Source organism: Drosophila serrata, unplaced genomic scaffold (genome assembly GCF_035046125.1).
Source record: "Drosophila serrata isolate PLE 108 unplaced genomic scaffold, ASM3504612v1 contig_272, whole genome shotgun sequence".
NCBI lineage: Eukaryota > Metazoa > Arthropoda > Insecta > Diptera > Drosophilidae > Drosophila > Drosophila serrata.
Window position 1 is genome coordinate 270,690 of NW_028257170.1, and position 26,453 is coordinate 297,142.

At 38.8% G+C, this 26,453-nt stretch overlaps 1 protein-coding gene and 1 long non-coding RNA gene across 2 annotated transcripts in view; one reads left to right on the top strand and one right to left on the bottom strand.

Annotated features, from left to right (window-relative positions):
• The window catches only part of LOC110176284 (uncharacterized), a 344,989-nt gene that overhangs the window by 199,557 nt on the left and 118,979 nt on the right, over nt 1–26,453 (bottom strand). The window lies entirely within an intron of this gene.
• Nucleotides 2,388–8,192, top strand: Toll-6 (Toll-like receptor 6). The gene has a single exon (XM_020942596.2). The coding sequence runs from the start codon at nt 2,941–2,943 to the stop codon at nt 7,609–7,611; it is 4,671 nt and encodes a 1,556-aa protein (XP_020798255.2). The 5' UTR covers nt 2,388–2,940; the 3' UTR covers nt 7,612–8,192.

Consider the following 26,453-nt stretch of genomic DNA (forward strand, 5'->3'; position numbering starts at 1 on the left):
AGGCGTCAGGCTAATACCATGGCAAGGACATCCTCTTCCACCATATATCCACCAGCAACACCAATCCAATCTCCAAGCCTGAGAGTTATGGCTTTGTCGAAAAGTGGACTTCGCCCAGACTCCCATTTTATCTTGTGGGTCATTTCTCATAATTTTCCACAGCTCGAGAATTATTGCAAAAGTTAATATTAATGACGTTGATGAAAATCTTGTCATTCGTGTGACCAAAAAAAAGAGAGCGAAAGAAACCTTCGTTATGGAGCACATAAATAAAGGAGCTGCGACCAGGACCATGGACAAAAGCCAGAAGCGTTCACCAAATTGATAACCACCAAAAAAAAAGAAGAACGAAAGAATAAGACCGGCAAAGAAATATTCCTCCTCGGTTGCATGTGCCGCTCTGCCACCACACAAAGGAAAAGCGAGCCACAAAAACCTCGTCCTTGCCGCCATTTACATTTGAAAGAGCCTGCGAAAGCCTGAAGGTGAGGAAAATGAGGGGCACACTCGGAGAAAATGTATATATTATTCTTAAAATAACACTGGACGCATATAAATCCTTTTTAATATCAAGTGAAATTTATAGAATAATTTAAGTATAATAATAAAATAAGTTTTTCGAAATTGTTGCTAATAATCCTTATAAAATTGACCTTCAACTTGAGGTAAAAACTAGAATACTTTAAGAACAGCTTGATTTTCTATACATATTTTATATCTATCTTATATTTCCCCATTTTCTGGTCTAATATTTCTACAAAAGTAACAAACTCTCTATTTTTTTTATTACAAAACAAATATTTAAACAATTTTCCCTCTGTGCAGGAGGCTTATTAGACTTGGCTGCTGTTCGTGGCGCTACTGCTGCTGCTGGTGATATAATTTTAATAACTTACATAATATATTCTTTTGTGTGGCCAAGCCACATAATTGTTAGAAACATTAGGCAAATCATTAGCCCAGCACGAATGTGGGTGGCTGACGCAATTTGCTCGAAATGTTTTTGTGTTTGCTTTCGTTGGGCGACAAAAATATCCGTAGCCACATACATATGTATATATTTATATATACCCATGGATATGGGTAAACTTTCCAAGTCAGCTAAGGAAAATTACTCATAGTTAAAAGTGCCTTGTGCCCCAGGGCAGCTGTTTTTCTTGGGAATTAGTCGTGAAAGACGAAGTGTTTTCATCAAGGCAATCGCTTTTCAATTTTCACAGCAGTGATCCATCAATATATATATTTGCTTTTCAAACCAAAAAATATATTAAACAAAACGGATAAAGCAGGACAGAGGTTAACAAAAAAATCAGGAACAAAAGGAATAGGAAACCATTATAAATTAACCCTTGGAAAATATATATTTTTGATGGATGATTTTCTTTTGAGGAATTTCTGATATATCTTAAGGCATGAACAGCAGGTAAAGTGTCCTTAGGCATAAAGACTCTGAGAACCTAATAAACAATATCTATTTGTAATGAAATATTTATGCAGCTTATTATATATTTAAATATTGAAATATATATTTATTTAATCTTTTTAATAAATTGAAAAATGGGAAATTGCTTAGGTATATACGATACTTATTTTAATATTTATATTTAGGACATAAAAGTAACCCAAAACTTGCCTTACTACAAAAGCCTAAATCCACAAACACTGAAGAGCACTCACAGGACCTTTCCCAAAGTCCTCCCCCTATAATGCGGATCCATAAGCATTATCATTAACCTGATGGCAGAGACAGTTTTTTGGCCAACAAAAAAGAAAAGAAGTCATGAAACCACAAAAATTGCTACATGAGGCGCAAACAAAACAGTTTAATTAAAATTATTATTGTAATTTAATGGAATGTAAGGAATTATTATTTTCATACGCTGGCAAAGGAGCAAACAGAGAGAGAAACCGACAGAGAGAGGCGGAAAATGGCAAAAAGGACCTCCTCAACACACACACACGGCATAAAAATAAATTACGTTTGTATGAAGATTGGCGCTGGCCCATGCACATCATATATTTTCATTATCAAAACAGAGACAGGCAAACGAAGTTGCTGCGGGGGGTGGCGGCGGCGGCTATATCTCCGATTCGGGTGGCAAAAAAATAAAAGGATATACGAAGGAAGGACGAACCCGAAAAAAAATAAAAGAAAATACGAACCAAACGCCAGCTGTTTGATGCGATTAGATGTGGCACAGAGAGAGAGAGCATAAGAGTTTCCCAGCATCATCTCATTCAGGCAGAGCGAATTTCCCTTTCGACACGCTCTCTGTGTGAGAGAGAGTTTCCGCTCTCTCTTTCTGGAGAGTTTTCCCGACTGTGCAGAGCCCGAAAGGCTCCCAGCCCGCCTTCGGCTCGACCGCTCGTGTTCTCTATTTAAAAGAGAAGTTGCGCACGTTGCGGCAGTCAGTCGAAAATCAGCCAACGTGCGCGTTACATTACAAAAACCGGATAAAAAACGGGGCTGCAACACTCTCGAGTCCCACAGAAAAAAAAGAAAGAAAACACACAAGAAATTGGGTTCAGCCGAAAAAAATAAAAAAAACACAGTGATAATAGAATTCGAAATTAAAATTCATCAGAGGTTCCTACCAAACGCGACGCGCAAGTTTCGAAACGAACGAAAAACCAAAAAACGATAAATAGGAAAAATTTAAATATTAAAACCTACGCCACACCACACAAAAAAAAGTGCTATAAAATGTGCCGGGTGTAACAAGAGAGAGAGAGAGAGAGAGAAAGGCGAACATAATTAACTAACGAAAGAAAATTTATTTGGGAAAAAAAATCTAAAGCCTGGAGCACAAGCCGAAAATATGTGCGCAGACTTTTCCTTTGCCAGCCAGTGGAATTGATTTTCTTTTCGTTTCTCCCACAATCCCACAACAACTTCCCTCCTCTGCACCTTTTCTGGTCCAAAGAGTTCGACTGGCCAATATGATCTACTATACGCTACTACTCCTTCTTGTCCTGCCCGCTGTCCTGGCCCAGGATCAGCAGCAGCAGCAGCAGCAGCAACACACCACGGAGTCCTTGTCCAGCAAACACCAGCAGCAGTCACACTCCAATGCTATAATGGGCGAGGCCGGTGTCTCCAATACCCAATTGATGCAACCGGCCACACCGGCGAGGACCCTGCGTCCTTTGAGCTCCGGTTCTGGCGGGGATCAGTCGCTGTATGATGCCCCCGATGACTGTCACTTTATGCCGGCTGCGGGTCTGGATCAACCGGAAATTGCGCTCACCTGCAATCTGCGAACGGTGAACAGCGAGTTTGATACCACAAACTTTAGCGTGATTCCCGCGGAGCATACGGTGGCCCTGCATATCCTTTGCAACGATGAGATTATGGCCAAGAGCCGGCTGGAGGCACAGTCCTTTGCCCACTTGGCCAGGCTCCAGCAGCTGTCCATTCAGTACTGCAAACTGGGACGTTTGGGTCGCCAGGTCCTGGATGGCCTCGAGCAGTTGAGGAATCTCACATTGCGCACTCATAATATCCTGTGGCCAGCTCTTAACTTTGAGATCGAAGCGGATGCCTTTTCGGTGACCAGGAGGCTGGAGCGGCTGGATTTGAGTTCCAACAATATCTGGTCACTGCCGGACAACATCTTTTGCACTCTGTCGGAGCTTTCGGCATTGAATATGAGTGAGAATCGCCTGCAGGATGTCAACGAGCTGGGCTTTCGGGATCGCAGCAAGGAGGCTTCACCGAGTGGCTCCACTGAGTCTAGTTCCACCACAGAATCGGCAAAGAAAACTGGTGGCAGCAGTATCATCAGCAGTTGTTCCTTGGATTTGGAATATCTGGATGTGAGCCACAATGACTTTGTTGTTTTGCCTGCCAATGGATTTGGCACTCTGAGGCGCCTGCGAGTCCTGTCGGTGAATAACAATGGCATTTCGATGATAGCAGACAAGGCACTCAGTGGTTTGAAGAATCTGCAAATCCTGAATCTGAGCTCCAATAAAATTGTGGCCTTGCCCACGGAGCTATTCGCTGAGCAGGCCAAGGTCATTCAGGAGGTGTATCTGCAAAACAACTCGATTAGTGTCCTGAATCCGCAGCTCTTCTCGAACCTGGACCAACTGCAGGCCCTGGATTTGTCGATGAACCAGATAACCTCTACGTGGATTGACAAGAACACCTTTGTGGGTCTCATACGTCTGGTTCTGCTGAACTTATCGCACAACAAACTGACCAAACTGGAGCCAGAGATCTTTAGTGATTTGTACACTCTGCAGATTCTGAATTTGCGACACAATCAACTGGAGAATATAGCAGCAGATACCTTTGCCCCGATGAACAACCTGCACACTCTGCTCCTGTCCCACAACAAATTGAAGTATTTGGATGCTTATGCTCTGAATGGCCTGTATGTCCTTTCGCTACTCTCGCTGGACAACAATGCGCTGATTGGCGTGCATCCTGATGCCTTCCGGAATTGCAGTGCCCTGCAGGATCTCAATCTGAATGGTAATCAGCTGAAGACAGTGCCTTTGGCTCTGAGAAACATGCGGCATCTGAGGACGGTGGATCTGGGCGAGAATATGATTACCGTGATGGAGGATAGTGCCTTCAAGGGACTGGGAAATCTTTATGGTCTCAGACTGATTGGCAACTATCTGGAGAATATCACAATGAACACTTTCAGGGATCTGCCCAGTTTGCAGATCCTGAATCTGGCCAGGAATCGCATAGCTGTTGTGGAACCCGGTGCTTTTGAGATGACCTCCAGTATACAGGCCATTCGGTTGGATGGAAATGACTTGAATGACATTAATGGTTTGTTCAGCAATATGCCTTCCCTGCTCTGGCTGAATATCTCCGATAATCGTTTGGAGAGCTTCGACTATGGACATGTTCCCGCCACTTTGCAGTGGCTGGATTTGCACAAGAATCGCCTGAGTTCCTTGTCTAATAGATTTGGGCTGGATGCCGAACTGAAGTTGCAGACTCTGGATGTGAGCTTCAATCAAATCCAGCGCATAGGACCTGGCTCCATACCCAACTCCATAGAGCTGCTGTTCCTGAATGACAACCTTATTACAACCGTGGATCCTGATACCTTCATGCACAAAACCAACTTGACTCGAGTGGATCTCTATGCGAATCAAATAACCACACTGGACATCAAATCACTGAGGATCCTGCCTGTGGGTGAACATCGTCCCCTGCCCGAGTTCTACATTGGTGGCAATCCCTTCACCTGCGATTGCAACATTGATTGGCTGCAGAAAATTAACAATGTGAATCATATAACTTCCCGTCAGTATCCTAGGATAATGGATCTGGAGACTATATACTGCAAGTTGCTAAACAATAGGGAACGCGCTTATATCCCCCTGATTGAGGCGGAGCCCAAGCATTTTCTGTGCACCTACAAGACCCATTGCTTTGCGGTTTGTCACTGCTGTGAGTTTGATGCCTGCGACTGTGAGATGACCTGCCCCACGAATTGCACCTGCTTCCATGACCAAACCTGGTCCACGAATATTGTGGAATGCTCTGGTGCCGGTTACTCTGAGATGCCACGTCGCGTGCCCATGGACACCACTGAGCTGTATATTGATGGGAATAACTTTGTGGAACTGGCGGGGCATTCGTTCCTGGGTCGCAAGAACTTGGCTGTGCTTTATGCCAACAACTCCAATGTGGCTCACATATACAACACCACATTTAGTGGACTGAAGCGCCTGTTGATCCTGCATTTGGAGGATAACCACATAGTCAGCCTGGAGGGCAATGAGTTCCATAATCTGGAGAATCTGCGAGAGCTGTACCTGCAATCCAACAGGATAGCCAGCATTGCCAATGGCAGCTTCCAAATGCTGAGGAAACTGGAGGTCCTGCGACTCGATGGCAATCGTTTGATGCACTTTGAGGTCTGGCAGCTGAGTGCCAATCCCTATCTGGTGGAGATTAGCCTGGCGGATAACCAATGGAGCTGTGAGTGTGGCTACTTGGCGAGGTTCCGGAATTACCTAGCACAGAGCTCTGAGAAGATAGTGGATGCCCCGCGAGTGAGTTGCATCTACAACAATGCCACCAGTGTGCTGAGAGAGAAGAATGGCACCAAGTGCACCCTGCGCGATGGCGTGGCTCACTATATGCACACCAATGAGATTGAGGGACTGCTCCCGCTCCTCCTGGTGGCCACCTGTGCCTTTGTGGCCTTCTTTGGCCTGATCTTTGGATTGTTTTGCTATCGCCATGAGCTGAAGATGTGGGCTCACTCCACAAGCTGCCTGATGAACTTTTGCTACAAGACACCGCGTTTTGTTGACCAACTGGATAAGGAGCGACCCAATGATGCCTACTTTGCGTACAGCCTGCAGGATGAGCATTTTGTAAACCAAATCCTAGCCCAGACCCTGGAGAATGACATTGGCTATCGACTGTGCCTGCACTATAGGGATGTAAACACCAATGCCTACATCACGGATGCCCTTATAGAGGCCGCCGAAAGTGCCAAGCAGTTTGTGCTGGTTCTGTCCAAGAACTTCCTTTACAACGAGTGGAGCAGGTTCGAGTACAAGAGTGCTCTGCACGAGCTAGTGAAGCGCAGGAAGCGCGTGGTGTTTATCCTTTACGGGGATTTGCCGCAACGCGACATTGACATGGACATGGGGCACTATCTGCGAACGAGCACCTGCATTGAGTGGGATGACAAGAAATTCTGGCAAAAGCTGCGCCTGGCTCTGCCCCTGCCCAATGCCCGGAGCAATAACAACAAGCGAGTGGTCGCTGGGTGCCTCTCGGGACGCACTCCCTCGGTGAATATGTATGCCACAAGCCATGAGTATCAGGGCACAAATGGTGGAGTCATACCACCGCCCTCTGCCCGCTATGCGGACTGTGGGGGCAACAATTATGCCACTATCAATGAGTGTGGTGCCACGGGAGGACGTGGCTACAAGGCCATTCCCACATCGGCTTCGGCGGCAGCAGCAGCCTGCAAGTTCAACACCATGAATCAGCTGTCCAAGAAGCAGCAGCGAGAGCTGAGTGTGGCTGGAATGGCCAAGACGCTGGAGCATCAGCATCATCATCATCATCATCAGCAGCAGCAGCATCAGCATGCCTCTGCCTTGGGTGGTGGTGGCCATCAGGCCAGTCAGAGGAGGAGCCAGCATGAGTACGCGGTGCCCAGTTACCTGCCCAGTGTGGGTGGTGCAGCGCCTGCCTACGATAGTGTGGACTATGCCAAACAGCAGCAGATCAGGAATAATGCTGCCAACTGTGAGTGCATCAATCTGGGCAGTGGCACAGCCAAGCGATCGCAGCTGGTGAAGAGTGCCGCCTCCGGGCTGCCCTCCAGCTTCAGCTCCAACTTTGTGGCACCTGGAGGCGCTGTGGCCGGGGCCTACAATTGCAAGAAGTCCTGCACGTGCAACGGCGACGATGACCTCCTTTGCAACTGCGGCGGTGGAGGTGGCTCCATTGGGGTCAACCTGCTGGAGAGTGGCACCCAGAGCAGTGTGACCATGAGCAGCAGCAGCAACAACAGTCGCCAGCCGGAGCTCACACACTACGAGTCCAATTTGAGTCTCAACGATGACGATGAGGATGAGGATTTGGATCAGCAGAAGAACCTGTGGGCGTAACGGGGTTGAGTCCAGGTTCGAGGAGTAACGAAACAAAACCAGCAGGAGACAGACTGCGCAACCAGTGAATTTATAAAACTTAAAAGGGAAAAACCTAAAGCATAAAGCTATAAATTAACTATAACATTAATGGGAATACGAAGAGAGTTAGCATACTTTTTGGGATGGTTCAAACAGACTGATACTTTTAGTTCTTGAAATAAATTTAAAAAAGCAAATTGATAGATCCATGTAAATATTCCCCAAGGTATCCTTGAGATTTAAATAATTTAAATATTGTAAAAAAATGACTAAACGGTTTTTATATATATATAAATATAGGGGCCTGTACATAGTTACGAATATGATAATATATTTAATTGCCTAATTTATTTAATATTACAATACCAACCAGCAGATATATAAGAAAACCAATGTTGAATAAAAATAAAAGTCAAACAAATTAAGAAAGTGTATCCCAATCATTTGCAACTCTCCACAGACACTTCCTCAAAACACCACCAAATGCCATCATCAGATAGCCAGGAAAATTAATTAGCATGTAAGGAAATTGTATGATAAACATCAAAAAGGAGCAAAAAGGACGAACAGTACAGAACAGAAAATTCGCACCCACAGAGACCGCGTGAAAAATAATGCTGCAAACAATAAAAAGTCATAATAATAGCTGCGATGAAAACACACACTCACAGAAGGGAGAGAACTATATATATATGAATAAAAATAATAATATTAATAGCTGACACTCAACGAATTGAAAATAAAATTATAGTAAATCATACCCAACTCCCTGACACATTTCTGACTCTGTTATGGCAATGCGATAATGATGAGCCGCCGATGAGGCTGCCGTTGATAACAATTAAGCTCCCAAACGAAGCCCAAAATGGGGGGAAAATATATGAATACGAATACGAATACGAATTCAACGCAGTTTCAGGCTTAATGCTCTCATATTTTTTCATTTAAATAACGCCAGTAATGTTCAGCATAAAAAGTAGGGATTTATGGACAGTTTCGGAAAGCAATTACAATTTACAACGACTATGTTGAGCTATTTTTTTTAACACATTCCCAGAATAATTTAAATACATTTATATTCCCCATAAAATTAGCAAAAAATTAAATTAATTTCATTAGAATTTACTCTTTTTAAACCATTGTTTCCTTCCTAGTTAATTCCTAAAGTAAACTCGCTATTTATGCATTTATAATTTGTTATTTGCCGCATCAATTGGTTAAAGAAACTGTCAGGAAATGCGAAATAAAAACCGAAACAAACAATCAATGGAGCATATTTTCAGGCTGTCTTTCATTCTTGTTTTTATATTTTACTGAAATGTTGTTCGTTGTCCGTTGGTCATACAAAGCATTTAATGAAATTATTTAATGGCATGCCATTAAAAACAACAAAAGAGCAAATAGGAACAACGGCAGTGTATTGATTGAAAATGAAGCAAAAAAATACAGCAGCGGCAGCAGGAAAGGGAACATTATTATTATTTTCCACATATATGTATGTATATATTTTTTTTCATTAAGCAAACAATAAACAAAATATACATGAATAAATAATATTTTCGCATGTCTGACTGCGAAATGTACATATATAAATACTTATATAAATGTACACAACAAGTTTCATGAATTGAATACAACTAAAAAAATTAAACCAGATCCCAAGAGAATTTATTAAAAAATAAAAAACAAGTAATAAAACACCAAAAAACAAACAGCAAAACAAATGGCCTAAAACAATTGAGATACTACTAATAAATAATCACTAAGCATTACGAAATAAAGAACAGAACAGGCAGAAATTATAAAATAATATTCCATTTTTTTTAGTTATTAAGTTTTGTACAGAATAAAGCCCCAGAAAAAGTTACTCGCAAAAGTTTTAGCTAAATTTAAATAAGCAAGAACATCCGATGGCAATAATTTGCCATTAAAAATAACAAAAAATTTCACTTAAAACCAATTAAGCCCAAGTTTTAAATCTCCATTTTATAGAATTCACTAAAAAACGAAAGTAAACCAAAATATTACCATTTAAAGTTTTGAACATTTCAAGTCACAATTAATAATTTCCTCAAACACTCACATATTTCATTCCCACTCACAAGCAACGGCGGAAAAAATGACAGAATATATCCAATAAATATGGATATGAAGAAATACTTTATAAGATTTTTGTGTTCCTAAATGCCACTTATGCAAATTAATAACAATTTCTATGTATACAATATAAATATATGCGGAATATAAAGCCGGAGGCAGAGCAGAGCAGGAGTGGTCTGTGAAAACCTAGTATATTTCTCATTTTGACAATTTTCGTTTTGAAAATGAACAAGGCCCATTATTTAGTGTGTAAGTGAAAATTTATTTTAAATAATCGCAAACAAAAAACTAACTGAAAAAGCGAAGGAAACATAGACTTAATGAAGTCGAAAAAAGAAACAAAAAACAATATGAAAGTCAAGCAACAATAATAAACAAATTTATTTCAAAAATTGAAACGTGAAAGAGTGTTTTTATTATAAAAAGAAGAAGAAGATGGGGGGAAAGACTGGTTTCAATTATAATTTTATAAATATTTTACCAGGCTTTATTTCAGTTATTAATCCGTATTTATTGAGACAACCTGAGCTCCCCTGCTGTTCTTTGTTGCATTTATTTATGTCAGAAACAGTCGATGCGAAATCTTTTGTTTAGCTTTATTCCCACAATAAATCATATATATGAGGGAGGAGGGGATTGGAACTGGTAATCAGTGCTAAAATAATAATAAACCCACCTCTATAAATGAATCCCCGAGCACAAATAAAGTCTGCATTCTGTCTGCGACTCGCTTTTGTGTCTCTGACTCTGTGTGTGAGTGTGTGGCGAGTGTGTTTGAATGCACTTTGAGTGCATTTCGCGTGCCACTTGATCCAACCGCAAGCAATTCATATTCATATGAAAAGTGCTCAACAAACATATGAATACACAAGGGGAAAAGGAATGTAAATAATCTTCTTTTATTAATTGAAAGCTATATATTTTTATGTCGATATTATTATATGACTTTTTTCTTTGATTAATCAAGGCTAAAAAATATCTTAATACATTTTTATATAAAATTAGTTGGATACATCAAAATTGTAAAATATAACTAACTCAAAACAGCATTAATTTAAATTCAGAAAGCTTTGCTGTGCTAGTTCTTCTTAGGTTAATAATAATAATAATAATAATTTGCATACTGGAATTACAAATATTTATATATTTATCTTTTTTTTTTTTGAAAAATGTATTTTTCAACCGGACGTCTAAATCGACTCGACTGATTGATTCTGATCAAGGATATATATGATTTATAGGGTCGAAAGTGACTTCTTCTCCAGAAAAACTTTGAACACTATTTAAATTTTCCTCCAAGGCTATAAAATTCTATCAATGAAGAATGTTTCCTTTTTATTTTTTTTAATATATTATTTTTATAGGGTTGCAAATGAGTCCCTTAATTGCCAAACTCTATGCAAACTAATAAATATCCTGCAAAGCTTTAAAGATCTATCAAGAAACATTTTATACATATATTTCCTTTTAATTCTTTAACTTTATTCAATACATTCCTAGCTCCTAGTTATTTTTCCCTGTGCAAGCAACACGCATTACGCAATGACATTCCCCTTTTTCCCCCCCTTCCCATCATCAGACACTCGGCTCCTGTTCCTGTTCCTGTTTATCCTTCCTGTCCAGTCGAGGTGTCGGCACGCACTTTTACATCGAGTGGACAGAAAAGTGGAGACAGGCACAAGAGCGGAATGGGGGGGACTTTGACCACACCCATTTTGGCCTGACTGGCGTTATCCTTGCAACAGGATAACATGCACTATGCATGCAGCTCAGTGCGGGATTAAGCGACACACACGCACACACGCTCACACACACAAAATTTAATTTCACATAATTGCTTTTTCCAAAGTCCATTTAAATTATAATGCCTGCAAAGGGGGGCGGCGCAGACCTTATAACGAAGGGGGAGGGGAGGGGACACGGGGAACGAGTCCTGCCACTGATGCATATTTATGGCATACGCAGACAGTCGTCGATGAATTGGTATTCCTTTGATTTGTTGCTCCTGCATTCCTCGAATGCAGCCGCCAGCCAGGGCCATTGCAGTTGCAATTAGACAGAATTTTCCATCATCGGCAATAATTCACAGTCCTGGGACATGTTTTTTTTACCCGCAGTTGATTTTTTTCTGTGTTTGTGTTACAGTTGAGTTTATTAATGCAATGCAATTAGTGAAAATTTGTCAGTTAATGGCAGCCAACAGCAACCAAATAAATAATCCCGTCCGCCCGCTCCGTTTCAATTTTAATGCGTTTTAGCAATAAATAATAAGGCACATAAAACAAACAAAAACACACGCACACACGCATGGGAGAGATAGCGAACAAATTAATGCATTTTTGCTATGGCAAAAAGCTCATTAATAAATTGCCAAAATTAAAAGCTTTTTATTCTATCAGCATATAATATACTAAATACATTATGTGGGTGACACAAATAAAGCCAACTAAAAACAAGGATGTGGCAAAAAATAAACAAAAGGATATGCTGAGGGATGAGCAAAATGACAAAATAAAATAATTACAATTTTGTGTTGAACAATCACTTTACTTGCTGCACAAAAGATATTTGTGGCAGGCTTCAAAAGGAAAAAGGATGCTAAAGGTTACACAGAAATGTAAAGTGCCTTAAAAACAAAATCCTAATGGACTGCACAGAAATGCCAATGAAATATGCCTTTTAGAAAAAGTGAAAATATATAAAGTAAAAGCTGAGGTTATTAAGGAAATTCCTTAAAATATATATGGGTTAAGATGAAATGAAATTATTTGTTTAGCTTGAAACCACATGATATAAGTAGAAACAAAAACATTCCCATAGCAATTTCATTCCCCATAATTGCCTGCTTTATATCTAATTAATTTAGAGGATGTCCTGCATACTCCTGCAAAATACTCATCATCAGGCAAAACTACCGTCACTTAATTATTTTGGTCTACTTCAAAAAGCAGCACTCGAACAAACATTGTCCGCTCCTGGTTTCTACACTCTGAGGTGCAAAAGTCATTCATTAATTTGATTTGAATCTTCAAGCTCGAGTTGGGCAATCTGATGAGGTCACAATGAGGCAAAAACAAAAGTGGGGAGTGTCCTGTTCGCAAAGATCCTTCTGGGGGTTCGAGCACAATTTCGCCTTTGCTTTTGCCAACTAAACAACGTCATATATATTATATTATAGTATAGTATAGTATAAATCCAAAAGAGAGAGAGAGAGAAGCTAAGCATAATTATGTCATGTGCTTATGTTTTATGCTTGCGTTTGCTTAATTGTGAATTATAACCTCATAATTCAGGCCAAGATAAAGGTGGGGTGTGGTTGGGTTAACAGCATTTTAATACTCCCACTCGGGGGGGCGGCTATATATCAGCTGCTGCCCACGCCCACTCCCTACGCTCAAGGTCCTTTTGTGTTCTCAATAAAAATCTCATTCGCTGACGCATAACTTTTACTTTTAATTAGTTGTATTATCTCCCTTGTCGGTTGCTAATTGCTTTATTGCTTGACTTGGTCCTCCGTTTCCTTCGAATTTCTTAGCTTCGCTTTCGATATCAGTTGTGTTTTCCATCGTTTTGTTTTCCCTTGGTTTTTTTGTTTTCCTTCCCATCGCGCGTCCTGTCGCTTAATTTGAAATCTTTTTGTCGCAGTTTTATCAGCGCCCATCCACCCCGGCCCCGGTTTGTGTGTCCTTGCGGACAGTTATTGATTTTTAGTCGTCTTGGCTTTGGCTTTTTGGCTGCAAAACTGAAAACCAAAATCTGCTGCCATCAAGTCAAGTCAAGTCAGCTGCTGGCAATTCATAAAAGCCCCGAACATTCTCGCCTGACCTACATACTCGACGACGATAGCCAATGTGTCTGTCTCCGACTGCTATCGGTTGTTCTCCTTTCGCAAAAAAACAAAAAAAATAATAAAAAGGGTGGCCATAAGGGGTTAAGGGTATCCGGGGGAGTTGGGAGTTAAGAATTGGTAGTTCGAGTACAAGTCTGGCTATGTCAGTGGGAACATTTGCGAAAATGTGGGAGTTATATATTCCAAAGGAAAGAAGGAACAGAATGCTTTGGAATGCTCTTTAAAAATTGTGGTAACTGGGTTTTGAGGGAACAAAAAGGAATTATAAATAATTACAAATCTTTAGAGAACATAATTTTAATTGTAAATGGGTGATTATACCACACTCATAATGATTTAGTAGTATTATGTGATTTGTGTAGATAGATAGATATAAGACTGATATATATTAATAAATATTATATTGAGATAGATAGATAGATGGATAGAAAGACAGATAGATTTATAGATAGACAGATAGATAGATAGATAGATAGATAGATAGATAGATAGATAGAAAGATAGATAGATAGATAGATAGATAGATAGATAGATAGATAGATAGATAGAAAAATAGAAAAATAAATAGATAGATAGATAGACAGACAGACAGACAGATATATTGATAGACAGATATATAGGTATTAGACAGACAGATAGATAAATAGATTTAAGATACTATTAATTCTTTCAAGCTTTAATTTCTTTAACATTAATTTTTTCTTGAAAAATTTAAAACCAGATCGTCCTTAAGTTTTCCCTCCTTTCTTAGTTAACTTTTGGCTACACATTTCACTAAATTAAGCCCCACCATATGCATTAATGCCTCTCTTAGCCTCTTGGTCGCTTTAAGGACACGACTTACATGCCATTCAAAGGCGATTAGAACCCTTTTGTGTCTTAGGGTATATTAACTAAAATATACATTTCTTTTGGTGGCAAGGGATATGGGGATCCTGCCGGAGTATCTGTATCCGTATCCTTATCCTTGTCTCAATGCTGTCATCGTCTTGGCCCGCGTCTCGTATTTTATTTTATCACCAATATTGCCCCCATTTCGAGTCCCAGGAAAAATAAAAGAAAGTTGGAAGATTTTCGAGAGCAATTTTCGTCCCCCGCTTTTAGTTTTTTAGTTTGTTTTTTTTTGGTTTTTCTTTCTGTGTCTCGGGCATCCGTTTCTCTTTGTTTGTCCCTTTGTTTGTTTGTCCGTCTGTTTGCCAGTTTGTTGTTTGTCTGTTTGCTTTACTTTGCGTATGAGTGCGTTGTCGTCCTTAGCCACGCCCACATGCGATGGGCGGAAGTGGGCAGGACGGGGGCAGGATGAGGGCAGGACGAGGGGCAGCAGCAGTCGACAGGAAGAAACAGAGCGGGGCAGCGTACTCTCATTTCATTCACGAGCAATTTATTCGTCCATTAGAGCAAGGACGAGTGGAGCAGGACATGAGAGCCGGCCGCTGCTCGCCCTTCTAGGATTTCATCTCTAAATGTGTGTAGATGTGTGTGTGTGAGAGAGTACAGTGTGGGGTCGTAAAAGATAACCACTCGAGTAGATTTAGTTATAAAACTAAGGTTTTAGGTACCTTCTACTGGCATTTTATTGTGTAGAGTTCAATAAAAATGTATAACAATTTAAAAAAGATTAAGAATATGTCAAAGTAGCATGTTTTTATCTTGCAATTTATTAAAAATTTACCAAGAATTTGTAAAGCTATAATAATTGATATTACAAAAATGGAATTTACAGGAATTTCGATAAACAAAATATTTGAATATTTAACATACAAAAAAACAAGAAAGAAAACTAACTTCAAGAAGTATTAGATTGGAATTTTATTATAAAATCAAATCGGAAATAGATCATACAAAAGTTTAAAATATGAGAAGTTTTTGAATCGATATTTATGGATATTTTTATATGAAAATTTTTTAACAATTCAGAAAATCATAACTAAGCCAAAAATTCATTAATTTTAAGTCGGAAAGCTTTCCTAATTAAGTTTTTATTAGATTAATAAATCTGCATACTCATTTTGAAATGTAGAAAAAGTCAAATTTTTAAAAAATTGGTATAAGTTTTAACGATGTAACCGCTTATAAAATTTGAAAAAATTTATAAATTTTTTTGTTTTTACCTAACATGGCTAGATCGACTCGGCTGTTGATGCTAATCAAGAATATATATGATTTATAGGGTCGGAAATGATTCCTTCTCTAAATTTCAAGCTTTTGACTGAAATTATTATACTTAATATAATAAATAAGTTTTCGAAAAAAATTAAAAATAATACCTTTAATATTTTCTAAAATCCTTTTTCTCTCTAAAATAGTAAGTATACATTCTTATTCTACTTTTAAACAATTTTCGAACTATTTTCTTGACCTCAACTGTTGGCGTGTGTGAGCGAGTGAGTTTGTTTTGCTTTTATTTATTCTCTGTTGTTGCTTGTCCGTTGTCTTGTGTCCTCTTTGTTTCGCTTAAGTGTGTGTTAGGATTTCCCAGCTCCACTTACTTGCCCCCCGTCCCTCCTGGCTGCTCTTTGGGTATTACTTTACATGTGTGTGAGTGTGTGTGTCGTGTGTGTGTTGTGTGCGGGTGTGTTTCGTGTGTCGTTGTGTAGTGTCTAAATAAGTTGAGAGTCAACTTACAAAGTAAACCAAAGATTCTTAATTGGAATTTTACAAATTCGTTGGTTCGTTCGTCCTGCGTCTCTCTCTCACTCTCTCGATCTCTTTCTCTCCCTCGCTCGAATCCTGGAACAACTCAAATAACTTATCTGTCGCAGGCATAGTTGCATAAATGAAAACTGAAGTCATGAAAATGCGAAAAAATAATAATCATAAAACAACAAACAAAGTAAAGGAAAGTAAAACTTAAATATGTAACTTGTACTCGGCTTGAGCCGTCTCTTTCGCTTGAAGGACTCGATCCCCTTGGGGGTATAAGTGAAAAATTCCACAAGGATTACAAAAATTCGCAGCATCTTTTGCAGTTTTTGTCTAATTTCCACAAAAAGGGGGACGCCGCCCAGAACGGGGTGGAATTTTAAGTCCTTCAAGGGTAGTTCTCTGTGCCATTCTATATCCTTCCCGGATTGACTTGGATTTACACCAAACAGAATGCAAGAAAATAAAAGTATATAAAGCAGCAAATAGAAGCCTGGATCGGAGAGACGAAGGACGAAGATGGAAAATGTGTGACAGCTGAGGAACTCTATACAAGGATTCTGATTGATTGAAGGACTGCCGAGGACTAAGCTCCTTGCTGCCGCCTCTGTGTCGGTTAACAAATAGATTAGAAAAGGTTATTTGCATGAAATTTGATTAGGGTAGGTCAAAGAAACTAATCTGATTAGGATTGAACAACGACAAGCGACGCATTTCCAGGAGCTTTCTTTCATTTGGGATTGTAAGGATAATACATATGTCAGATAAGGAGGATGTCTGGCGAAAAAAAGGGGGAAAATTTGTCATGAGGGGCTTATCTGGAGATATATCAAGGTGAAAGTATAATTGGAGGAGAAGCTGTAGAATTATGACGTCGTAAATCATTAAGTAAGTAACTTGGAAGTTTTCTTTTTTTTATTTTAGATATTTTTAAGGAAAATAAGATATAATATAGATCAGTGTCAGTGATTTTTTCAAGCTTGAAAGCCTTAAAATTTCAACTAAAATATATTATATTCATATTTATATCATATTTATATATATTACATTTAATTTAATAGGTTATTGAGTTAAACTGCTAAAACCAAATTATTTAAGATCTCAAAGTCTAGTATTCATTTAGCTTTAAATATTACTATTGTTATTAAACAATTTCCTTATAAATATACATTTTAAAATAAATCTTACACCACTCAAAACATTATGATTAGCCCCCACTTCGAATTCTCTTTTCATTCGAATTTCAGAAGCCTTTAAAAATATAACCATATATCATCCAAAGATCAATCACCGCTGATGTCAGGCAATTACTTCCAAATCATTTAAGACAAACTCTTCTGAACCTAAATCTGCCATAGTCCCTCCCTTCCTCCACTCCCACTTTCCCCAATACTTAAGTCATTAGCAATCTGAGCCTTCACCCTCATAAATATGGGATAGAAAAAATAAGAGAGGAAAAATAATCCAGCAACTGTCATATATTTTATGATTCATTTAGCCCCCATAAAGCAGGAGCCGCCACAGCAATTTGATTTAATTAATTTTTAATTCATTTTTATTTAATTTTTCCGTTGCGTTGTTTTCTTTTTTTTTGTATTGTCTGCTTTCCCAACTTGTATGCAAAGCAACCGCAGGGGAGGGAGGTGGAGAAAAATAACCCAGTCCGGAACCCATCAAAATCAAAGCGTTTTTTAACCCGTAGAATTTTCCAAAATGAAAAACCAAACTCTGGATCATCCATCATCATTGCAAACAGCGGTCTTCCCCCCCTGTAACTGTCTGCTGCATATAATTTAAAGAAGGCAAAGGGGGAATATACTATATAAAATATATATGTATATATTTATTGTCAAATGTCACAAACACGGTGGCTTTGGGGGTTGAGCCGCAATTCATTTTTTTAAAATTTATATCAATTTATAATTTTTTGTACCCTCCCTTCCCTTCCCTATTGTAGGCTTGATTAGGTAAGGGAATCGCACTGCCTTCCCCTAACTCTCCATTTCCCGGGTCTTGGGTTTTCCCCCTTTTTAGCAAAAGAGTTGAAATTTGAGTTCTTGATTAATTGTAGTCTTGGGTCTTACAGCGTCGGGTCTCTCATAAATTCGTGTGTATGTGGTATGTGAGTGTGTGTGAGTGTGTACCCTTAACCCACTGCTGGCAGCGAGAGGCCAAAAGGATAATGATGCTGGGATATTGTGGCGGCAAGTCGAAGGACTCGCGTTAATTGCCGGGCTCTTCTCCACTTCTCATGGCCCAGTGAGCGCACGAGTTATGAAACTGGCATTAAAACTGAATGAATGTTGCCAGTTAGCTGTTGGCTGTTGGCTGTTAGCTGTTAGCTGCCAGGATGCAGGACTCGGAGACCCTCGCAAAACAACATTGTCCTTGCTGGCACCGCTCTGATTACGTACTATGCGATTATGATTTTGTAGAAAGGATTAGGTGCATATTACGTGGGAGTAGCTGGAGAGCAAACGAACCGCGAAACCTCGAGACAGAGTTGGGATGGAGGTCCTGGTGTAAGGAGCTTCAGCAGGGGGAGGATTAGAGCCAGGATATATAAGGAAAAGAAAGACCAGTCGTGGAAGTTGAGACAGAGGTGGAAGTTGAGGGGTTTTTAACGGAATATATTTAAGTCAAGACTGGAATAAATATTATATAAAATATTCTATTGTTCCTTTAATTTATTTGTAATAAACATTTAAAAACATCCTTTTTCTTCAAGGTTCCCTTTAGACCTAAACCCCTGCTTTACCCTCGCAGAACAAGAGACATCTGTTCTGTCAGAGATTTGCTGTACAACAATTTTCCAGTAATTATTGCCCGTGTATAATCTTTATTATTGCTGTTCCTTGTTGTGCCCCCCTCTCCCATTTTCACTCCCCCATTTTCACTCCACCTCCTTGGGTCCAACTTTCCTGCCCACTCACTCCCTCCCCCTTGGAATGATGGAACGCTCCATTAAGCTGTTAACAATAACATTTTTTGCGGGCAAGAGACTATACACAGGATTTTCGTCTAAATTTTGTCAACTTTTGCTGGATTTCCTGACACTCAAAATCAGGACTCAATCTGGCGTAAAAGCTCACGAAAATTTTCTGCGATAAGCGGACTACAAGTATGGGTCTAAAAATAAGTAAGGAAAAATTTTAGGTCTTTAATTCATACAAAATCGCATTTGGAGAGGGAGAAGTTTTATAGGATTTGAAGAGAAATTATTTAAGATAATATAAAAATGATTAAGAAAAGTCATTATCCATAACTGATTGTAGTTAAAATATCATTTCCTGTTTGCACTTCCTTTTTTTTATGGCTAGACCACCTTGTGGAATGTTTTAGTTACTACAAATTAACGATCATTTCGGTTCGAGAATGCCATATATATATTATACCATCCTCTACCAGCTGTGCATAACTAAATACTCATTCCTTTCCCTTTAGAATGCCCTGCACGCACTCTTTAATTATATTTTTTAATAGTTTCGACCGCCCGCATTGCTCTATAAATTCAAAGAGACAATAGGGAACTTGGGAAATATCTCACGCAACAATGAATTTAATTAACCAAAGACTGCAATTTAAGATTTCACACAAGGAATGAATCGTTATAACACCTTTTTAAAGGAAACAATGAAAACCGCATGGAAACAATAAATTATGCACGCAAGGATCTTTCAGCGGCCTTAGAAACTTGTAAAGCGTAACAAATTAAATAACATCCATAGATATGTTAGATATTCCTAAGAGATATCACCGATGATGTTTGCGGTATTGCTTTCGTTTTCGTTTTCATTTTCATTTTCGATTTTCAATTTCTACCTGCGAGCCTACGGAAACCCTGCTCAAATGTCAGGGACGTCGTCGCTCGTCATTGTCCAGACATTGATGGTGGTCTGTTCCCGTCCCTGACTTCGTCCCGGTTTCCACATCCATATATCCCGCACACTTGCCGCCGAAGGGCTCCCGGGCATAATTTGTAATGTCCGACACGTCAGGGGTCCGCGGACCATGAGGTGGGTTTGGGTTCAGGAGCTGGAGTGCGGTTCGCGGCGCAGACCTTGCAGGTGCACTAAGACCAGGCTCAAACGCAAACCACAACCACACATCGAGAAATTCAATTAATGGGCTTAAATGGGAATTCAATTTGGAAATTTAGATCTGTAGATAGAATTAGAGCTTTAAAAATATAAGTTTCCTGAACTATTTTTAGCAGAAAATATAATTTTGAAAGACAATCGAAGTTACATCTATTGAAGAGTGTATAAAAATATATTCATTATGCTCATAGTTTTGCAATAACTTTACAACATAAAATCTATTCAATTCTTTGTATATTTTCATTCTTCTATACAATTTCCCGATTTTTCTCTGACTGCTTTTCCCCAGGTTAAACTCACGCACTTTCCACGGATTCGACACAGGAAGCAGCACACATCGCTAGTTGAATATGAAATGAGCTGCGGGACAGGGTCACGGGGGTGGATACTCTTTTAAAGGGGCGGCAAGTGTACCAAAAGTCTCTCTCTCGGTCTCATTATGTAATAAAAAGGCGTAGCATTTTCAGTTTTTCTCGCAAGAGCATGTGTGCAAGCATTTACAAGCTTTTTATTAAATTAAAGTGTGTAATAAGGCGCCTATGAACTTGGGACACGCATATCTGAGAACCCTGCCCCAGACTGTTGCCACAATTGGCCAGAGTCCCCTCGTAGTCGTCGTTCCCCCCCATAATCCAGTCTTATCGGCAACGTTTCAAGGAAGAAGTCGTTATGGAAAAAATGTAGTAGTAATTATGACGTTGGGTTTATGGAAATTTCCTTTTTCGTTTTGTATTTTTTTTTTTGTCGAGTCTAAAAGGGAGGAGCCCCATCCTGGGATGGTTAAAAGAACCATTTCGAAAGCGTTCTTAATTTGAAGTTTATACGAAGGGAAAGTGTTGCAATGAAGGGATTTAAATATTTTTAGAAATTGAATAATAATTGAATAATAAACTAAAGGTTAAGGGGATATAAATACAAATCCTATATTAGAGTCATTTCCTAGCATTTTATAATTTAAGGTTAATTTCTAAGCAATTGTTTGTGATATTTTTAGTTACAAACAAATATTTCGAACATTCTCTAGAATTAAATTTAAATTAATTATTACATTCCCCGCATAAACTTAATAATTGAAAATTCCCTTTAGAACTTTTTAACGATCGAAAATAATGCGTGTGTGTGTTGTGTGGGTATAATCATAAATGGTAATAAGAGTAGCGCCCTCGACGTTATCATTATCTTAGCTGGGAATTACCTGCACCTCTGCCGCCTGCCTCCCTTCTCTAGAACATTATCATTAACTAGAGCAGGCGGCATTAGAATAGACCGAATGTAACCCAAATTATCTGCCACCAATGTCAGTCACCATATAAATTCTCCACGCCCATTGCATCAATGCCAACTGGCTGACTTGACTGACACATTACTTAACTTCCGCTTCCGCCTGGCATACCCACACATACAATTCAAATAGAATATATACTAATGAGGTCATAAAAATAGTTCTAAATATGACTTATGAGAGATGTTAAGTTATTTTACCTTTTAAGGCATATTTTATACCCATCATTTTAGTCAGAAGCTTTCAAGACAGTGAAGAACTCATATCCGACCCTATAAATCATAAATATTCTTGATCAGCATGGCAAGCCAAATCGATCTAGATATGTTTCTCAAGAAAAAAATTTTAAATATTTTTTTCAAAATTTTATAAGGGATGTCATCGTCAAAATTTTTAACAAATATTTAAAATTTTAAATTATATTTGCAGATTTAATAGGCTTGTAAAAACTAACAAAGAACTGCTTTCCGAATTGAAATTAATCCATTTTTTACTTAGTTATGAATAAATTGCGATTGATCCCTGGGTTAGAAGATAGTTTCTCCTCCTTTTTTTAAATTTTATTTAATTTTTATGTGCTTTATAGTTTTATTGTTAATACATTTCATAACTGTTATTATAATATTAAATAATATTTAATTTACAGAGCTATTCTTCCCACTTCTATTGTATTTATGTAGATAATTTCACAGTTCTTTGGATAGGGTCGTAGAACACGCACTTCTCGCATCCATTTTGGGCTGGTGAAGCGAGTGCCAAGGCGCCAAATGTCAGAGAAATTAAATTTAAACGCAACGCAACAATCCATCATCTGGTAATTACTGCGTCAACACGCCACGCACACACACACACACATACACACAGCACACACACACACACAGATGCAGACAGGGACACAGACAAATGGTAAGGAAGGCAGTCAAGTCCTAGCCCGCCCACTCGCTCATCCTTGTAGAAAAGTGGGCGGGAAGATAATGACTTGACTTGTCATAGCTTCCGCCAAATTAAAGGGATTTCTGCATTTCGGATTTTGGCAAGAGGATTAGGGACCAAACAATAGAAAATTAAGGATAATACTCAATAATTCTTAATTCTATAACCTTAGAAAGAGAAAGGTAAAGAAATTCTATTTGAGCTGACATAATTAGACACTTTAAACCATTATAAAAGACCTCTAAAGTATTTATTATTTGCTTTATAAGAAGTAACATTAATTGCTATATTCTCAATTAGAAATCTTGAAACAAGACCTTCTATAGAGTTTCTTTTTATTATTCTCTGGAATAAAATTCCCTGAACGATCAAACATTTGTGGACTGTAGCCTTTTCCTAACCCACCCATTGATTATTAATTTCTTTTTCATTCTCTGAATTACTTTTCCTTTACCCTCAGAGCCGCTTTATTTGCTCGGCAATTAAGTTCTTAGCCAACTCGAAGGCGGCAACTGTAATTGACAGTCTGCAATTTAGTTTTCACCAACACAGACCCAAAGAATGAGAGGCGGGGGGCGTGGTCGGGCGGTTGAAGCCTCTCTAATGGAACATCGTCAATAAGGGGTGGTCCTTTGGCTTTGCCAAAAATCATGCTCATGTATAAACACTTTTGGTTTTCCACACTCCACAACCTCTACTCCGGGGTGGGTTCCGATCAACATATTGCTGGGTTCCCTGGCCTCTCAGCGGGCGATCCACTCGCTCTCCTGGGCGGTCCCAAAAATGTAGGTAGGTTGTACCATAGAGTAGGTAAAATCATCACAAGGGTGCCGGCAAACAACAGTTGCAAAAATTACTTTCAACTACAAGCGACAGCTTCTAATTATGTTGATGAACGATGGATGTTTATGTGGATGTGGATGTGGATGTAGAGTGTGGAGTGACAGAAGGGTATGCCGAGCTACGGGGTGTGCTACAAAAAATGGTAGAGCAGAAAAAATAGAGCTGATTATCGGCATAAGCCGAAGGGATTGTTGAAGCCCCGAAGCAAGGATTTTGAACAGTAATTCGATATATCAGTGGCAGGAAATATAAAAATTTTTTTGATAGGCTGTGAAAATATATCCTGTCAAAATTAATAGCTGTGGCTCCAGTTTGAGGAGTTATTTTAATTTAAAAATTTAAAATAAACTCTATGTATGAACAAATATATCTCCCTACACCATAATTTCTTATATTTTCCCTTCTATTTATGGCTCTCTTATAAACCTTATGAATTATTCCTGATCTGTTATTTGGAGAACTCCCACTAAGCCCTTTTCATCGCAAATTTGTAGTGCATAATCTAGTACATTTCGACCCAAACTCTCAACCCCCACCTTAACCCCACATTGCCCCACCAGCTAGTCAAACCCACACGCAGCACAGCAGGACATGTGGCGTCGTATAAAACTTCTGGTAAATTATGAAATTATAAACATGCCCAGCATATCCAACTACCACACACCCACAGCGAATGTCTGGCCGAGAAAAGTAATTTAATTGTCGCAAAAATGTCGAAAACAGCTTTAGTGCTTTGCATTAACATGAAACAAAAAACACAAAAAATACCAAAAAAGAACAAAAACCCAGCATGAGAAATAATAAGTGGAAATTATAATTACAAGTGCTCACATGTGGTAAGGCCCAAAATCAAGTCGAGTTGTAATGAAGTTTTGGAGTTTTGTGCTTCAGCTTTCGGTTCTGTAAAATGATTAAAGTTTAACCCCAGTCCTTAAAAAAATACAAAACACACTCACCAAAGAGAATAATTTCAAGTTTGAGTTGAATAATTAATATGAGTCCAAGGTTGTTTATGGCCAAGTGTCGGTTATATGATATTTAAATATTGCCATAAAATGTAGATGACTTTTTGGCAAAGTTTTGAAAGATGTTCTGGTAAGGAATTTCACTGATTTTGATTTGTATTGTAAATTTAAGTAATATTTCTTTAAGATAAAATATTGTTTATATAGATATTTTAATTATTTATTAATAAAATAAAGGAATAGAGAAAAGCTTAGGGCTTATGTTCATTGCCCCGCAAAAGTATGCTACAGTTTTTGCTCAAAACTCGCTTGATATTAAGTTTGTTTTTTCTATATAAATTGTGAGTTTATATTCTCAAATTTTTATGAACTTTTGGTTAACAATTAATTTAATGCCTGGCTTAGCTGCTGGTAAACTCTCAAAAGTATTACTCTTCAACTTGTGGTATGCCATATGGAACAGTTTCCCCGCCAAAAACTCTCTAGGCCACTGGGAAATCTGTGTTTTGTTTTGCTTGCCAAATACAAGAACACTCCCCACATTTTGGGTATCTGGTTTGATATGAATTTTAATGGCCTTGTGCATGGTTGAAACGATTTATGATGCGCCACGCACGCGGTTAATTAGACACAGCGAACCAAAAACAACAAAACAAAAAAGAATGGGAAAAACAAAAACAAGAAGCTGAATTGAGGCCACAGCTGAGATGGGGCTGAATCCTGCTGATGTGTATATGTGTGGGGGTAATATACATACGTATATGTATATATCCTCCCGCTGTTGTTATCCTTTTCAATGTCACACACACACACACACATGTATACAGAAAGAAAGACAACGCACATATATAACGCATCATGTGTTTTATCTATGGCGCTCAGATTTCCACTCAATGGTGGGGGGAGTTTCGTTCTTGGTTAAGTTTTCTGCCTGTTTTTGGTGGAGTTTTCTTGCTGCCCCCCTCCCTCCACGGACCCCCTTTCGAGATGTTCCAACCGTCAACTTGCCGCTTATATCATTTAATCTTTAATATCCTTTCTTAGCGTCGACTTTGGTCTTTTGGCATTCGCCGCTGTTGTTTTTGTTATGTCCTGTGTGATGTCTTGTCTAAAGCAAAACAGATGAGGTTAGACAAATAAAGTCAAGGACTTGAAAAATATATATCTTTTAAGGTTTAAATACAGTATTAATATATATTTGCATAATTTTAGGGAAGCTGTTTTACATATTCCCTTAAATGTATTATGCAAACCGAACTCTATGTTATTATAAAACCGTATCTATTATTTTATTAACAACTGTATCTTGTTTTTGGGATGGATTCAAGAAAGTCCTGCCTAGATTTATCACTTACCAGACATATATGTACATACATGGGTTTTGTTGTCTTTGTTTCTTTTTGGATTTTTTTTTGTGCTTCCACATCATGGCCACATGGCTTGGTATGCTCTGATTCTCATCTTCATCTCGCATTGTCAAGCATTTGTTTGTGTGCGGCATTAACGGGGAGCAGCCAAAAATATCTTTATGCCTCATAAGTTTAATTTGGCGCAAATTGTTTTTATTTGCCCAGTCGCCAAAGCCAAATAGCAGCAAAAACCAAAAACAAAAAAAAGAAAAGGACAACGAAAACGTTGGGGAAAAACGCTCACAGGACATGAGCAGGGTTGCCACATGCATGTGTGAATACAACAAAATGGCCGCCATGGGTTCTTTTCTCCTCGTTTTTGTTGTTGTTGTTATATTCTGGCATTTCTACAAATTCTTTTTGAATGTCATTAGTATAATTGAAAAAGCCATTGGCAAAAGGCCAACAAACCTCAAAAAAAGGGGCAAAATCAACGGGAGAACAACAACCAAACCGAATTGAACCGAAAACTAACTGCAAAACCGTTGCCGATGCGACACGCGAAATCCAATAAAAATTGTTGTAGCATTTCTCTTTCCAAATACATATTTTTATTTTTTTTTTTGTTCGCTCTGTGTTAGTCCTGAAAAGTTTAGCGACTTTAGCTGCCTTGATAAAACGACAGGCGCAACAACAAGAGGGGATACCCAAAGGACACCAAAAGAGTTCCACATATATGTACATAGATGTGCATAA

What these genes read in the sequence shown, in the direction of transcription:
- Toll-6 (XM_020942596.2), top strand. Translation starts at nt 2,941, where the DNA reads ATGATCTACTATACGCTACTACTCCTTCTTGTCCTGCCCGCTGTCCTG.